At 56.2% G+C, this 15,899-nt stretch overlaps 1 protein-coding gene across 1 annotated transcript; it reads left to right on the top strand.

The window, feature by feature from the left end:
* Positions 1 to 6,800: 6,800 nt before the first annotated feature.
* Positions 6,801 to 15,228, top strand: YKT6 (YKT6 v-SNARE homolog). The gene is made up of 7 exons (XM_055335480.1): positions 6,801 to 7,071; positions 9,093 to 9,175; positions 10,752 to 10,852; positions 11,897 to 12,001; positions 12,329 to 12,394; positions 14,236 to 14,337; positions 14,949 to 15,228. The coding sequence occupies exons 1-7, from the start codon at positions 6,968 to 6,970 to the stop codon at positions 14,982 to 14,984; spliced, it is 597 nt and encodes a 198-aa protein (XP_055191455.1). The 5' UTR covers positions 6,801 to 6,967; the 3' UTR covers positions 14,985 to 15,228.
* Positions 15,229 to 15,899: the final 671 nt, after the last annotated feature.

Below are 15,899 nucleotides of genomic sequence, written 5' to 3'. Positions count from 1 at the left end.
TCCAGACCAACGACGTGCTGTCCCATTTTAAACCAACTTTCTATTCGTGGTCATCTGGGCAGTTCCACTCTTCCCCCATCGTGGGGCTTTGTGTTTTACCAGTCAAAACATGCACATGTGTCTTCTTCCAGAAGATTCCTAGAGGCTGGACTGCTAGATCAAACGCTCTGCACATTTTATATTCGGGCAGATGAGATTATAGTGCTCCCTCAAAAGGTTCTCGCATTTCATTAATCCTCCCACCAACTTTAGGAGTTTGCCTCCACGCTGGCCCACCCTTGAGATTATAAATCTTGATAATCTTTTCCTGATCTGTTGTCTCGTTGTCATTTAACTACAAAGCCCTGGGTCCTCTTTGTCTGTTCGCTGGCTATTTGCATTTTTTCTCTAAGGATGATTTGTTTACACTCTTTATTTTAACACTGAGGCCTGGGCTTCACTCTGTCACTGGACCGTTTTTCACGTCTCCTTTGGTGTAACAGGCTCTCATATCCATCTCTAATACCTACTAACCCTTGATTGAATCTGCCGTGATGTTTCCTGCGGTCCATCCTACACTCAGACTTGATCGCTGGTGTCTTCATCACACAGAAGCGGTTCCTTCTCATGAATTTCAGTCTTGGCTTTCTTGTTCCGAGGTTCATGTCTTGTTAAGAAAGGCATTTCCCACCCAAAACTGGAAAAATATTTTCCCACATTTCCTTCCAATATTTATTTATTTATTTTCTTTCTTTCTTCTTTAGTTCTTTCTTTCTTTCTTTCTTTCTTTCTTTCTTTCTTTCTTTCTTTCTTTCTTTCTTTCTTCTTTCTCTTTCTTTCTTTTAATTTGATCCTTCTGGAACTTGTTTTTATGTATGCTGTGAGGTAGTGAGGTATGCAGATATTAGTGAGACTAGTATATGTGGGGTAGGTGATTGTTTCCCCACTGACGTGTAATGCTGGTGACACATGGTTCATCCCCTACCATTTGATTTTTCTGTTGTAAGGGAGCAGCTTGGCTCTAGTCACTCGCAGGTGTGGTCACGGGCTATGAGGTCAAGGCTGGAACTGCAGCTAACCTGAGCCTGACGGAATAACTTTGTGCTTCCTGGGGAACGGAGGCCAGATTAGCAACCTGCTCAGAGGCCACCTCCCACTCTCTTCCCAGGCTGCCTGGGAGGCAGTCAGGAGGCTTTCCTACAGTTTCCAGTTGAGATGTGCTCTTGGCCCTCGGGGTAGCTTCTGTCTAGACCAGGCTCCCAGCCACTGGAGATGCCATGACTTGGGGTGCAGGCAGCAGTCCCCTTTTGCTTGGATGTTGTCCTTTGTGGTGCGCAGGACAGGGAGTGGCCCCTTTCGATGCCCTTTCTTTGCTGTCTGTACCTCGTCGTCTGAACGTAGAAGTGGCTCTTCCCCTTCTGCCACATCTGTCTGTCCACATGTTCGGCAGGAAACTAGACACAAACAGCAGGTGGATGGACCTTTGACGTCCTGAGGTCCTGACAGAGAGTCCCCAGGGAGGACCCCCCCAGGGGCCACCCTGGCCCATGCACCTAGTGGTGGGTTTGCAGTGATGCCATCCCGGCAGAGGACAGGTTAAGTGTGTTCTGCTCCTTGCTCTTCTGCAGAAAGCAGTCGTGTGTCCTTATCTGACCCATGTCCCCAGAACAGGAATAATGTTGTGGTTTCCTACCCCTTGCAGGCATCTTGAATACTTCTTGAGAGAGGACAGTGCTTAGTTGGCTAATTATGATATAATCCAGGCCCGTCCTCAAATGCTACAGCCACCGGGCCCACACCCTGGACTGCCTGGGGCCCCTCCTCTAATAAGACTGCTTTGTTTCCCTCTCCTCTCCCTGTGCTGGCCTTCCTTCTGCCCCAGGTCACTCTTGCTAACAAACTCCGATGCCAGTTCACTTTCGGCTGGTGTCAGGGTAACTTCTGGACACCGGGCAGGACAAGCAGGCCCTTCCCTACATCTTTTGTACCACAGGACTTCCCTCCTCCAGCAAGTCTTGGGATTCAGGTTTGCCAGCACAGGGGCAGGCCGCTGGTCACGTCATGGGCCGCTGGTCACCTCGCAGGCCGCTGGTCACCTCGTGGGTCGCTGGTCACCTTGTGGGCCACTGGTCATGTCGCGGGCTGCTGGTCACATCACGGGCCGCTGGTCATCTTGTGGGCCATTGGTCATGTCGTGGGCCGCTGGTCACATCAGGGGGAGGGGCGGCTCAGGGGGAGGAGGCTCAGGGGGAGGGGGAGCTCAGCCCAGGGATGGGGGGCTCAGGGGGAAGGGGAACTCAGTCTGGAGATGGGGGCTCAGGGGGAGGGGGAGCTCAGCCCAGGGATGGAGGCTCAGGGGGAGGGGGAGCTCAGCCCAGGGATGGGGGCTCAGGGGGAGGGGGAGCTCAGCCCAGGGATGGGGGCTCAGGGGAGGGGAGCTCCTCATAGTGTACCCTCTTCCCTCTTGCTCTGACATCTGTTCCCTCTTGGCTGCCAGTCTGGGCAATCTGCCGGGAGGCCTGTGGTAGTGAGCAGTGTTCCTAGGGGCTGGGGCTGGACAGCATCAAGTCTGTGCTCCCTAGGCCGGTGGGCAGGAAGACAAATTCTCTGCCCTCTTCGGGTCTTCAGCTGTATCTAAGACCCAAAATGCCTTAAACAGGAGAAAAGCATACAAGTTTTTTGTTTTTTGTGTGTTTTTTTGTGAACAAGTTTTATTACAGTTTTTGCAGGTGCACAGGAGCCTTCTAAAGAGAATGAAGACCCAGAGAGGAAACCAGAACAGGAAAAATCAATAGCAAACACTCTTATGACAAAAAAAAAAACAAAAAAACAAAAAAAAACAAAAAAAACAGTGAAGGACCCACGAGATAGAGGAGCTGGGGCTACGGAGGGGACATGCTGGAAGTAACTGCAAGGTGAGGCTTGTTTGTACCAATTTTGCTAGGCCTCATTCATCTCTGGTGATTAGAATGTCTTCCTCCTGGGCCACCTGGGTGGCTCAGTGGTTGAGTGTCTGCCTCTGGCTCAGGTCGTGACCCCGGGTTCTTGGGATTGAGTCCCACATGGGACTCCCCTCTGGGAGCCTACTTCTCCCTCTGTCTGTGTCTCTGCCTCTCTTGTCTCTCATGAATAAATAAAATCTTAAAAAAAAAAAAAGCAGGGGATCCCTGGGTGGCTCAGCGGTTTGGCACCTGCCTTTGGCCCAGGGTGCGATCCTGGAGTCCCGGGATCGAGTCCCGCGTCGGGCTCCTGGCATGGAGCCTGCTTCTCCCTCCTCCTGTGTCTATGCCTCTCTATCATAAATAAATAAATAAATCTTTAAAAAAAAAAGTATGTCTTCCTCCTGCTACCAAGAGGGCACCTTTCATGTGGGGGTTTAATCTCCCATTTTGGAGAATAAAACGAGGGTCACAATGGGCTTCTTGCATCTGCTGGCTCTCAGACGCTGCCACCTTGTAGTGGTGGACATGTCTAGCCTGCACACTTAGGAGTGACACGCCCTGGAATTCTAGGAGGCCTGAGGGCATCTGTGGTTCCTTTCAGGGCTCCCCGTTCCTGTGTAGGCTGCAGAGGCTCACCATACATTTACCCTGAAAACAGCCCTGCTGCCCTGGCCCTGGCTGACCAGATGAGAAGCCAAGGCCACTACATGGCCAGGTCCCCCAGGAACCCCCAGCGTGCCCCTCAGCTGGCTTTGATCCAGCTCTATGGGGGTCCAACTGTGCAGCTAAAATGGGTCCCTTCGTGAGCTGAGAGGGCTTTAAAGGTATGTAGGCACCCGCCTGCCCAGCAGGGGTGAATATGAGCCTGGACCACATGCTGTGGGCAGCATGGCTCCAGTCCTGTCTCCAGGGAAGCTCTTCCTCTAGAGCGCAAGTGCACGAGGGAGAGTCTGGACTTCAGACAGCTTTGCCACCCCGACTACCACTGGAGCTGCATGCATAACATCAGCGCTCCCTTCTGATAATCTTTTCTATTCCCATCATTTAAAAAAAAATATTTTACTTATTGGGTGGCCCAGGTGGCTCAGCAGTTTAGCACTGCCTTCGGCCAAGGGCGTGGTCCTGGAGACCCGGGATCGAGTTCCACGTCAGACTCCCTGGGTGGAGCCTGCTTCTCCCTCTGCCTGTGCTTCTTCCTCTCTCTCTCTGTGTGTGTCTCTCATGAATAAATAAATAAAATCTTTTTAAAAATATTATTTATTTATTTATTTATTTGAGAGAAAGAGCATGAGCAGGGTGGAGGGACAGAGGGAGAGGGAGAAGCAGACTCCCCACTGAGCAGGGAGCCCAATGTGGGGCTCGATCCCAGGACCCTGAGATCATGACCAGGGCTGAAGGCAGACACTTCACTGATGGAGCCACCTGGGCGCCCCATCCCCATCATTTTAGACTTGTAGCACAGTACAAAGCATTCCTGGATACCTTCACCCCGACCCCTTCACTTTACCCTTCATATAAACCTCCGAATCCTGCAAAGGTGAGGTGAAGATGTGCTGTCTTTCTACCCCCTAAGTACTGGTGTGTAGTACCCCCAAACCAAGAATTCTCTTGCATAACCACAGCACAAGGATCAAAATCAGGAAATGATAAGATACAATAGTATTCCCCACTCTGTAGAACTCACTCAGGTTTCAGCGTGTCAGATTTCTGCTCCCAGCAGGATGCAGGATGCCTTTAACCCACGACCATCTCTTCTTTTTGTCGTAAACGATAACAATACAGGAGTCATCATGGTTTTTACTTGTTAAGCATCTACCAAGACTAGAGTTTGGAATATAGTGTCTTACCATTCCCAGCATCACATCGATGGAAAGGGTTATATCTCCAGCTTTACAGATGAAAAAAAAAAGAGAGAGACAGAGAGGTTAGTGCTTTGTTCACCTTTATGCTTTGGGGGCTTCTGGCCATGCTGGGACTGAATCCAAGTCAAGTGGTGGAATGGAAGCTGGATGCTGAGATTGGGGAGTTTGCACCCACATAGCTGGAGTGGTGGAGGCAGGGCTGGGCCAGAGAGGAGGGCAGAGAGCTGGGCGGTGGGAGGTGGAGGGCAGCTGGGCGGTGAGAGGGGAGCTGGGCGGTGCCAGGTGTGGTGTTGACATGTGTCTCGTCATTCTACCAATTTCCTTGATCTGAATCCGTTTCTGTGTCTGTAAGGTGATGATGAAACCTCTTTCTTCTGTGAGGCGCTGAATGAATACCAAGCATGTGGAAAGTGCTTGGTATACGACCAGCTGTAAGACATCCACTAATATGTGACTTGTGAATAGACTTAAATCAATTCCAAGCAAGAACTGTCCTCCTGGTCCCTTTGAAGAACTTTCAGTGGCAAAGGAAAAGGGGCTCCAGGGATTTCCATCAGCAGTGGGCTCACCCGCCCCCTATAGGACAACGGTGTTAGCACAGCATCACAGGCTCCCGCCTGGCCCGCTGCTATGGCCCTGTCATGGGTCACAGGTCTGGCCTTGGCCGGTGTCTGTTCTTGATGTTTCACACCCAAACAGGAGCATGTGGGAGAGCCCTCTTCACACTCTGCACTTGAAAATACCCAGGGAAGGGGGCTGGTGAGGGAGGTGGTGAGTGAGGGGGCAGGTGCCAGGACCCCTCCTTTAGACATACAAACATTTTTCTGTAAACCACTGCTCCCCAGGGCACCTTTGCAAACGTCTGCAGACACTCTTGGTTGCCAGATGGCATGGGGTGCTACTTGGGTATGAGGCCCGAGATGCTGCCTACAGTGCCTGGGACGGCTCCCAACTGTTGGGACAAGCCCGCAGTATCCAACCAAACTATTAATAGTGCTAAAGCTGAGAAACCCTGATTAGGTGTAGACTGATGCTGTTGGCTCTTCCCATCGTCTCAGCTCTGGCTGATTCTAGCACAGCGAACGTGTCAGCTTAGCGCCAACTGCCAAAGACCAAGGTCCTTTTATGTGTCCCGTGAGGGGCAGATTACATCCTACCATTTAATAAGCAAGAAACAGGCAAGATGCAGGTCTTATGCTACTGTGCCTCCTTCATCCCCACCCATCGGCAAAGCATTATTTCAACATCTCAAGGCAAAGGAGGCCTTCTGAGTCCCCATCCACCAGCCAAGCTGCTCCCCAAGTGAGGGGCGGATGTTCTGCCCTTGGAGGCGATGCGTCTCTGCTACCGTTGAGGTCAGCACTTTGCCTAGACAGCTGGTGGGCAGGCCCAGGGAGCCCCGACCCCCGCAGGCTCGCAGGCTCGTGCTGAGGGGTCCTGTGCAGACAGGGGCTGCTCCTGCAGGAGGATGAGCTGGCGAGGACTAGAATACAGCTTCACAGGCTGCAGGAGCCTCCAGAAGAAGAATTTCCTGCGCTTTGCGTTAAAGGAGATTTGATTTACAAAACACAGGAAGGCAGTCACTCCCCCCACTCAATCAAAGCTCCTTTCTGAGCGTGTGGGTGCTGCTCCGGGTGTGTTCCCAGAAGCTGCCCGGGAGGGCTCAGGACAGTCTGGGAGGGAGGGAGAGCTTGAAAACGGGAGGACTCAGGACACCCCAAGTGGGAGGGGGGAGTCCCCAGAGGGCTCAGGACGCGGGGGACACGTGGGAGGGGATGAGATACAGCAGGACGGAGGGGGAGGTCCTGCAGTGGACGGGACACCCCAGGAGGGAGGAGGGAAGGGGGAGGCTTGGGAGGACCCGGGATGCAGCAGGAGGGAGAGGACGGGGCCTTGGACAGGCCAGAGGGGCGGGGCCGGCTTATGCGCATGCGCTGCGCTGTCTCTGCCCGCGCCCGCGCCCCCGCCCCCACCGCCTGCGTGTTTCCGGCCGGTCCTCTCTGCATCCGGGGCACGAAAACCCTCCGTGGGGCTCGGGCGGCGGCCCCTGGCCGGAACCGGAAGTGGACCCCGAGCCAGTAGGGGAAGCCGGCGTCCGACCCGTCCGCAGCCTGCGGTGGTCCCCGGGGGCGGCGGCCTCGCTGCTGCCTGCGAGCCGGGCCCGCGGCCCGAGGGCGCGGCGCCATGAAACTGTACAGCCTCAGCGTCCTGTACAAAGGCGAACCCAAGGCGGTGCTGCTCAAAGCCGCGTACGACGTGTCCTCCTTCAGCTTCTTCCAGAGGTCCAGGTGAGCGGGCCGGGGGCGAGGCCGCGACTGGGGCGGAGGGCGGGGCCTGGGGCCGGTCAAGGGGCCTGGGGGCGGGGCCTGGGGGCGGGGCCTGGGAGTCTGGGGGCTTGGGGCGGGGCCTGGGGGGGTCAGGGGCCCTAGGGGGCGGGGCCTGGGGCGGGGGCTCGAGGGCGCTGGGCGCTGCGGAGGGGCCCCGGGGGCCGGGGGCGCCGAGGGCCGGAGGAGGGCGGGGGTGGGGTTCCTGCTCGGTGTGTAGACGCACCTGCGGGGACGCCTGCGCTCACGGGGGAAAGGTTCCCGCCGCGGGGGAACACGTTTTGTCAGTTGCCGTCGTGGTGACGTTTCAAGGGGACTTTGAGGAGCGGCCGGTTCCGTCCCGCCGCGGTGAGCCGTAGGCGGCCTTCTGCAGCGACGGTAGCTCCGCAGCCTCGTGCGGCCGCCCTGGAGGCAGCGCCTGTCGCCCTGGGGGACCGGCATCAGCTGTGATGCAGTCACCGAGGCCGCAGGAATGACGCGCACCGGCCAGCGCTCGAACCCAAATGCCATGCTTTCTCCTGGTTGAGGTCTGATGGCGCCGGAGGGTGTGCGCGGAAGGTCTGGAGAGAAGCTGGGGTGTGTAGGGCTTCCTGGCCACTGTGACTGCAAGAAGGAGAGAGTCCGGAGCCGTGGAAGGGCCAGGAGCAGAAGGCCCGTGTAGTGCGAGCCGGGCCCCAGCCCCGGCCCCCGGGCCGCCGCCGTCTGGCCCCACGTCCACTGCTGCTGGTCGCTCGGGAGCCTTGTGCAGGCGGGACCTAGAACAGTTCCGTGGCGGCCGCGTGGAAACGTTCTGCTGCTTTTGGATCATTCGGGGTGCGACGTCTTGATGCTTTGGTTCCTAGCATAGCCTCTGCCCTGTGTCCCGCTCACTGCTCTTCTGTGGTGGGACGGCTGCTGCCCACCTGGCCGTGTGCACCCAGGGTGCTCAGAGGTTCCAGGGTGGGACTTCTGCGTCTCTGGCATAGGGTACCCTGTGTGTTTGAGGATTCACACAACACGGTGCGCTGGAGGTGTCCCCAGCGCACCTCGTAGAGCCGCAGGTGGTGGCCCCGCGACCTCTGGCCTCCTGCTACCCCTCTGCCCACCTCGAGCTACAAAACCTTCACATGGGTTCCCTGCTTTTCTCGCGCTGACTCTCACGATGAATGTAAGTCCTCCCGTGTCTACGTGGAGTCGTGCTGTGTCTCTGCCTGGTTTTATTGCAAAGACTTCCTTGTTTGGAGCCTTGTTCCCTATGGGATGATTGTGATCACACTACACCCTCAGTACTGAGCACCAGGTATGGAGCGGACTGTGGTACGCACAGACCGTACGCGGCTGTGGGGGAGGCACGGGGCTGTCAGTACCGGGATTGGAGGTCATGGGTCCGTGGCCAGAGGTCCCCCCTCTTCTGTGTGGCCCCTCGTACACTGGTCAGAGGGACCCTCAGAGAGTCATGTTAGCCCCTGTTCCTTGGGCTCCACTGCCATCACCTGTGACTATCCCGTTCTAGCCTCATCTCTCTGTTGCACCCATGAGTGCCCTCTTCCCTGTTGGCGTTTGTACAAGTCACTTCCTTCTTGGCCAAGTGTCTCCCTTCCAGACGCCCTGGATGAGACAGCACGCCCCAGGCCATGCATGTTCTGTGCCGTAGCTGCGTTCTCGGTGGACATGGGTCACGTGGCAGCGTGTGGCTGCACAGGCCAACTCTGCTTCTCCTGCTTCCCAAATCCTGCTCTGCCCTCAGTGTTCTCTTGAGTCAAGTCTGTAGGAAGTCCCCGCGGGTCTGGAAGTGTGTTGCCCTGGTGAACGAGGTAGTGAGCAGGTGTAGTTTGAATGGCCGTGAGGATCTGTAACAAAACAGTGTCTGTCATTTGTCACTAAGGTTGAGAGGGAAAGGAATGAGCCCAAGAAGCAGTGGCCCCTTGGTGTCTATGCTCAGAGGTCACCTTCCATTGTGCTGGGGACAGGGTGACAGGAATAGGTAATATGTGTTATGTTCTTAGTGTTCAGGAGTTCATGACCTTCACGAGTCAGCTGATTGTGGAGCGCTCAGCGAAAGGCAGCAGAGCTTCTGTCAAAGAACAAGGTAAGAGGACCTGCCGCCTCGTGCACATGCAGCCCCCCGTCTGCCCGGGCACCTGTGGCTCTCCACGTACACACTGCCCCGCCCACGACTGCCAGGACCCCACTCTGCTGGCTTGTTGCCTCCGCGTTCTCTCTGTTCTGGTCACACATGCTTCTTTGCCTGGCGCTGACGTTTCAGCAGCCTGATTAAGCTTCTACCCCAAAGCTTAGACTCGCTTCAGATTGGGGCCTGGCTCTTGTGCAGCAGGGAGTGGCCTTCCTGAATTTGCTTTCCCTCCAGGGTTGTACGCATCACAAACGAGGATTCCCAGCCAGCCCTGCTGAGTAACACTGCATCCTGGGCTCCGCAGGTTTTTCACCAGGAATCAAAAAACTCTGTTTTCTTCTTGACCAGTATGTTCACGTTTTCATGATTCAGGTTTCCCGTGTGAAGCCTGTGTGACACGGACAGGTCAAGAAGGACAGCTGTGGCTCACAGACAGCTCATGGCAAGCTCCCTGGTATAGCCCGCATGGGCCCTGGAGGCAGTGTGTCTATGCAGATGCCCGTCAGGCCCCGGTTGGGGTCCCCTACACAGCTTCCCTGTCCTGCCCACACCCCAGAGGTGACATTGGACTGTGAATGCTGGCGGATCTGGCCGTGTCTGCGGCTCTGAGCCAGCTTCTCTGATTGTGGGGAGTGTGTGTGCTTGGGCTGCACGCTTGAGCCTTGCTTGCTTGGGATCGTAGACAGAGTCCAGAGTGCGGCGGTGGCCCTGCTTTTGTCCATCGCTGCCCTAGTCTGACATGAGCTCGCAGTCTCTCCATCTCCCCGTTTCTCCAGGTTTAGCATCAGGCTCTTCTGCGTGAGCGTTGTCCGAACAAGAAGGTTCTTATTTGTTAGGTGTAATCCTTAGGTTCTTTTTTCTGTGGGGGAACGATTAGCTGTATCCTGTCTGGATTATTTTGAAAGGGACAAAAATTCATAGCAGGAATGGTGACTGTTTTGCAGAAGCACTCATACACTCTGTGCTTTTAGATAACTCGGTGGCTTTCACGCACCAGTGCTGGAGAACATTTGTTTGCAGATGGACCTTCTCTCCTCTCTTTTTCCTTGTCCTCTCCCTCCCTCACCTCCCCAGCCCACCACAGCAGGGGAGAGGCCAGGATTGCTGTAAGAAGGAAACCTGATGTCCCAATTTCCTGATGCGAGGCCAGGCCACTCTCATTTTGTACTCGTCTGGGGTCTCCTTGGCTCGAGAACAGGCCAGAGCATCAGAGGTGCAACCCCCTAGACACAGCTGAGTCTTGCTGGGGCTCCAGGATCTAACTGGGAAATGCGCCTGGAATCGCATCCCCTGGGAGGTTTCCTGCACCCCTGAGGCTCCTTTACACCTTGGCTTTGCACACGGGGTCTCTGGGCATTGACTTGTCTGAAGCAGTTGTTGGGCCGTGCTGGTGGCAGCACTCCCTCCCATGCTGTCCTGTGTGAGTCTCGCTGACCCACAGGGCAAGAGCTCAGCATTGTGACACTTTGATGATCAGGGTGAAATGGCCAAAACTCTCACTTCCCCTTCCGCGTGTCTATCCTCTCCTTAGAATACCTGTGCCACGTCTACGTGCGAAACGACAGTCTGGCAGGAGTGGTCATTGCTGACAGCGAATATCCATCCCGGGTGGCCTTTACCTTGCTGGAGAAGGTGAGTTTGCGCTGTGGCCAATCGGGCCTTGGATGGACAGGTGTGGGCATTGCGCGAGGTATAAGGGAGGGAGTAGTGTATTAGTGTGTCAAAAATCAACCTATTTTCAGTTTTTTTTTCTTGCCCTAAACCAAGAGACAGTCTGGGATCCCTTCCCCATTTCCTTCACTGGCTCTGATTTCTGCCCCTCATCCTGCTTGTGTCTGGGACAGGCCCTCGGGTCAGCTATGGCTGCACTTTCAGCCCTGGCCGCTGCTCTGGCCACTGTTCTGCTTCTGCCCTCCGAGCCACAGCCAACGCTGTGCTCTGTCTTGTGGCGACCACCCTCCATCAGGTCATCCCTGCACACCCCGGGTGTTCCTGTCCCCCACATGGGGCCGGCACCAGCACGGGGCTTAGTGCCTCCATGCTCTTCAGTTCTTTGAGGGGTGCTTGTCATAAAGCCCTCGAGGATGCTGGACCCTGCTGCCCCCAAGCACTGACACCCATAAGCACATGAAATCTGCTGGTTGCTTAAATCCAAAGAATCTCGCTCCATTTTTGAAGAATTGTTCTGGGAAATGAGAGGGCTAATACTTTCTTTTCTAGAATCATGTGACCTAATAAAAGCGGAAATATGTAGCTTAAAATTTTGATACTTTTATTTTCCAGACAAGGTTCATTTCAGCTTAGATATACTTGGTGCTTAATTTCCAGAGATTTTATTTTTTATTTTTATTTTTTTAAATATTTTATTTATTCATGAGAGAGAGAGAGAGAGAGAGTCGCAGAGAACATAGGCTGAAGGAGAAGCAGGCTCCCCACAAGGAGCCCAATGTGGGACTCAGTCCTGGATCCCAGGATCAGGACCTGAGCCAAAGGCAGATGCTCAACTGCTGAGCCATCCAGGCGTCCCAATTTCCATAGATTTTAAATACTTGAACTTACATTTGCCCCTGGCCATGAGCTATCCTCCTCTTCCCTCCACCTGTGGCCCTGACTGCCTCTCTTGAGCAAGGCGTTCTTCAGGTCTCGCGGATACTGATGTGTCCCTTTGTCCTGCAGGTTCTAGACGAATTCTCCAAGCAGGTGGACAGGATAGAGTGGCCTGTCGGGTCCCCTGCCAGCATCCACTACACCGCCCTAGATGGCCACCTGAGTCGATACCAGGTAGGGTGTACAGAAGCCTCCAGGAGAGGCTGTGTGGTACAGCAAAGCCAGCAGCCCTGGAGGTCATGGCTGTGGGGGAACTTCCTGGCAGCCTTAGTGTTGGTGTCGCTGTGAAACATGCAGGGATGCACGTAAGACCTGGAACCGGAAAAAAAAAAAAAAAAAAAAAGACCTGGAACCGAGTTCCATGATGGGCTTTCCCTTCTCTGCCATGTGTTTGAGCAGCCTGTGGTCTGTGAACGTGGCCCACATGTCCGGTTTGTTTGGTTTGAGCTTTGTCTCCAGGTGGTCACTCTCCTCCTGATGTTACTTTTGGCTCTTTCCTAGAACCCCCGAGAAGCTGACCCCATGACTAAAGTGCAGGCTGAGCTGGACGAGACCAAAATCATTCTGGTGAGCAGGAGCAGGGGCGAGCACATCCCAGAGCCAGGAGTGGGGGTGGAAATCTCAGCCAGCCACTGGGCACACAGTCTGGGCTTGGGGGAGCCCTCCTGCCAGCGCTAGGCTGAGAGGGGTGGGTGCCCACCTCTCCCTGAGTGTCTGAGGCCTCAGAGCCAGACCACCCAGACGCCTCCAGGTCTGTGCTGCTTGCACCCATCTGAGTTCAACACCTGTTGCCCAAGGGCCTCAGCCGAGACCTTGTTGTGGCCCCTGATCTCTCCCTGTTCTGGGCGGTTACCAGTCGTGATCGTCTCTGATCCGTGGCTCTGCTTCCCTGCCATTCCTGCTGCCTCCCTCGCAGGGTGTGGGCTGTGGGGGCGGGAGAAGCCGCCCCTACTCACTAAACACAGACCTAGGGTCCTCAGGCCTGAGGAGAGTGGGAGCCCCGTGTCATACCTGAGCACTCTGCTGGTCTGTAGCTGCTGCTTTAGCTTCCGTTCCTCCCCTCCCCCACCTCTCTCCCTCCCCCCCACCCCCCTTTCACTTGGAACTCTCTTTTCACATTTGCCCAGTGTGTCTGCACCGTAGCCACCCATCTGTGGCTCTTTTGCTTACAATCCGTCAGTAGCCCTCAGGAAAGCTGTGGGGTCCAGTGCACACTCCCTGGCACAGCCTCAGGGTCTCGTGGCCTCTGCCTTTCCTGCCTGGCTCCCGTGCAAGTGCCCCAGGAACAGGCCTCCTGGACGCCCCTGCATGGTCTTAGCCAGCACCCATGACTCCCTGACTGCCGGGCACATGAGCCCTCAGGACCAAGAGCTTGTCCCTACCCACCCTGTTCCTGGTGTGATGGTGGATGTGGGACGCCAGTGCCCAGCAGCTAATGAACCTTAAGTGGGTAGATAGCTCCACAAAGGTGCCCGGAAAAACCCTGCTCAACGTGAAACTCCTGCTGACTCAGGCTCGGTCCTCATGTTCAGCACTGTGTCCCAGGGTCGGACGCCAGCCTGGGTGGCACCAGGAAGCACATTACACAGAAACTGGTGGGGGGGCTGCAGGCATCGAGCTCTAATGATGTAGTTTTGGGGCTTAGGACTGTGAATGAGCTGTGAGAGTCTTTGGGTGTCTCCAGGTCTTTGCATGGGCTTCTCTGCGTGTTCTCGAGGAGCCGTGGCTATGGGAACCCCTGGGCTGTGCAGAGCTGCGGGATGTCCGCTGTGTCATTCCTCTCTGACTGCGCATGGTGGGGTTATCGTCCTCCCTGGCCCAGTGTGCCTGCAGAAATGGGATTACTGGTTGTGCTGCCTTTCTTCCCAGCCACGTCTTACCCTCGGTTGCTTGTGCTGGGAACCTGAGTTGTTGAGCTCTGTTCAACTTATTTCCTCGTTCTGGGTCAAGTCATGTTTGTGTACCTAGATACCTGCTCCAGTGAGGCCTCTGAGGGCCTTGTGGCTGCTCCAGCAATGGCCATCCATGCTGGAAGCGAGCCGGCCACTTCCCGATGGCATCAGGACTTAGGGCTGCTGGGAGTGCCTCATCCCTTCACCCCAAGGATGGGCCTGTGGGTGCGGGCGCTCCCTGAATGCCGACCTTGGAACACAGGCCCCTGCAGGGTGTGGGACACAGTAGGTGTACATGTGTGTAAATGTGGGTGTAAGCGACCTCTCCTATAGCGTTGTGTGAATCTGATGGCAGTTCCCCAGGACGGTCACAGGGTCCTGTTCCACTTGGGACGCCCCCGAAGTTTGCATGGGGGAGGAGCCCAAAGGAGAAGCGCTTTCCCACGAGCTGCAGGAGGGCTCGTGGCCACTTGCTTCACGACCAACAGAGTGTTCTTTCTTTATGCCTTTGTCCAGCACAACACCATGGAGTCTTTGCTGGAGCGAGGGGAGAAGCTAGATGACCTGGTGTCCAAATCCGAAGTGCTGGGAACACAGTCTAAAGCCTTCTATAAGACAGTGAGTGCTGGCTGTCCACGGGAGCTATGCCTTGGGGGAGCTGTCAGGACGTTCAGTGACGTGTGGGGAGAGCAGAGGGGGGGGTGGCCCAGGTCCAGCAGTAGTGGAGGGTCCCTCGGGTGCTGTGGAAGCTGCGGTGGGCAGAGTTCATTCCGCCCTGCTCTGGGCTGCTCTCCTATGCCCAGGGTTTCGCCCCATTCTTGCTGCCTGCTCAGGAGGCCTCCAGTCTTCCCAGAGAGGCCCTTCCGCCTCTTGTTTCCCTCTGACAGAGTGGTTGGCTGGAGTGGGCAGTGGCAGGGCTGTTCACACGCCTTGGCATTCCTGTGAGCCTGGGAGGGCAATGGCCAGTGGGATTAGGGGGCATCTGTGAACCCAGAGTGAGAGAGGGAAGACATCCTCAGTATGACCTCCAGGCATGGGGTTGGGTCGCCCTGGGGAACAGGCTGGTGCCGCGTTAGACTCCCAGCCGTTAGACTCCTGGCCGCCTGGGCTGCTCCCAGCATTCCCAGCCCAGGCCGCAGCCCCTGCCTCCTCCCCCTACCCCGCCATGGGTGCCGCAGTGGTCTTGCCAGCCGCCTCCACCTCTCCAGCTCCAGATTGTCTCTGTCTAGGCCCGGAAACAGAACTCGTGCTGTGCCATCATGTGACAGCAGCCCGCGGAGGCCCCTGTGTCCGATGCCCTGGCCGTTTGCAGCAGAGCCGGCGTGGGAAGACCCTCGTGGGGACAGATCTTGCTTTCACTGTGGGGCTCCTGGCAGGACCTGAGGGCCGGGGGCGGGCTGGGGGAAAACATTCACATTCACATGTCTGCCGATCTCTGGAAAGGTTGTTCGAGGGTCCCAAAGCTGTATTCTCGGGCCAGATGAAACCATAAACTCTGAGTGACTCACACCAATGCTGAAGGGCTCATTTCTGACCCCTGGGAAGACCCGTGGGCCCCGGAGCTGTGTGAGGTCCCCCAGGGAGGTCGGAGCCAGCCTCGGGCCTCCGTCCACCTTGCACTTGTGTTCGTGCACTGACTATTAACCCTGCATTAAGCCCGGCTGAACCCTGATGGCAGGGCCGGGGGAGACAGGCTGCACAGATGCTGATGCTCCCCCGGCCCCTGCTAAGGGCACCCACCTGCAGGCTGCACGGAGATGCCTGAGGGTGTGGAGTGGGGGGTGTCAGCCCAGACGTGCAGCTCGGCTCTGACCTCCGGGTCACAATACTGTGTACATCTCTCTCGACCTATGTTCACTCATCTCTGGCAACAGGATTGTCTTAGCGGCCGCCCGGGGCCTGCGTGCCTTAGCAAGACCAGATGCCAGCCATCCCGAGGACTCCCAGTGCCCCACACCCGGTCTGGCCCCCACAGGAGCACTGCTGAGAGCCCCCCCAGCAGCGCCAGTCCCAGCCCCGGCCCCGAGACCTGCCCACTCCCTCAGACTGCACTGCCACGTTTCTGCAGTGCGTCCTGAGGACGTGAGCTCATGACAGGCCCTTGGGACCTGGTCCCCACAGAAGCCCCTGCTGGGGTGCTAGCATATGGTCCCATCCTGGGAGGTCCTTCCGTGAGCATG

Source organism: Nyctereutes procyonoides, unplaced genomic scaffold (genome assembly GCF_905146905.1).
Source record: "Nyctereutes procyonoides isolate TBG_1078 unplaced genomic scaffold, NYPRO_anot_genome, whole genome shotgun sequence".
NCBI lineage: Eukaryota > Metazoa > Chordata > Mammalia > Carnivora > Canidae > Nyctereutes > Nyctereutes procyonoides.
This window is presented reverse-complemented; position numbering and strand designations above follow the sequence as displayed.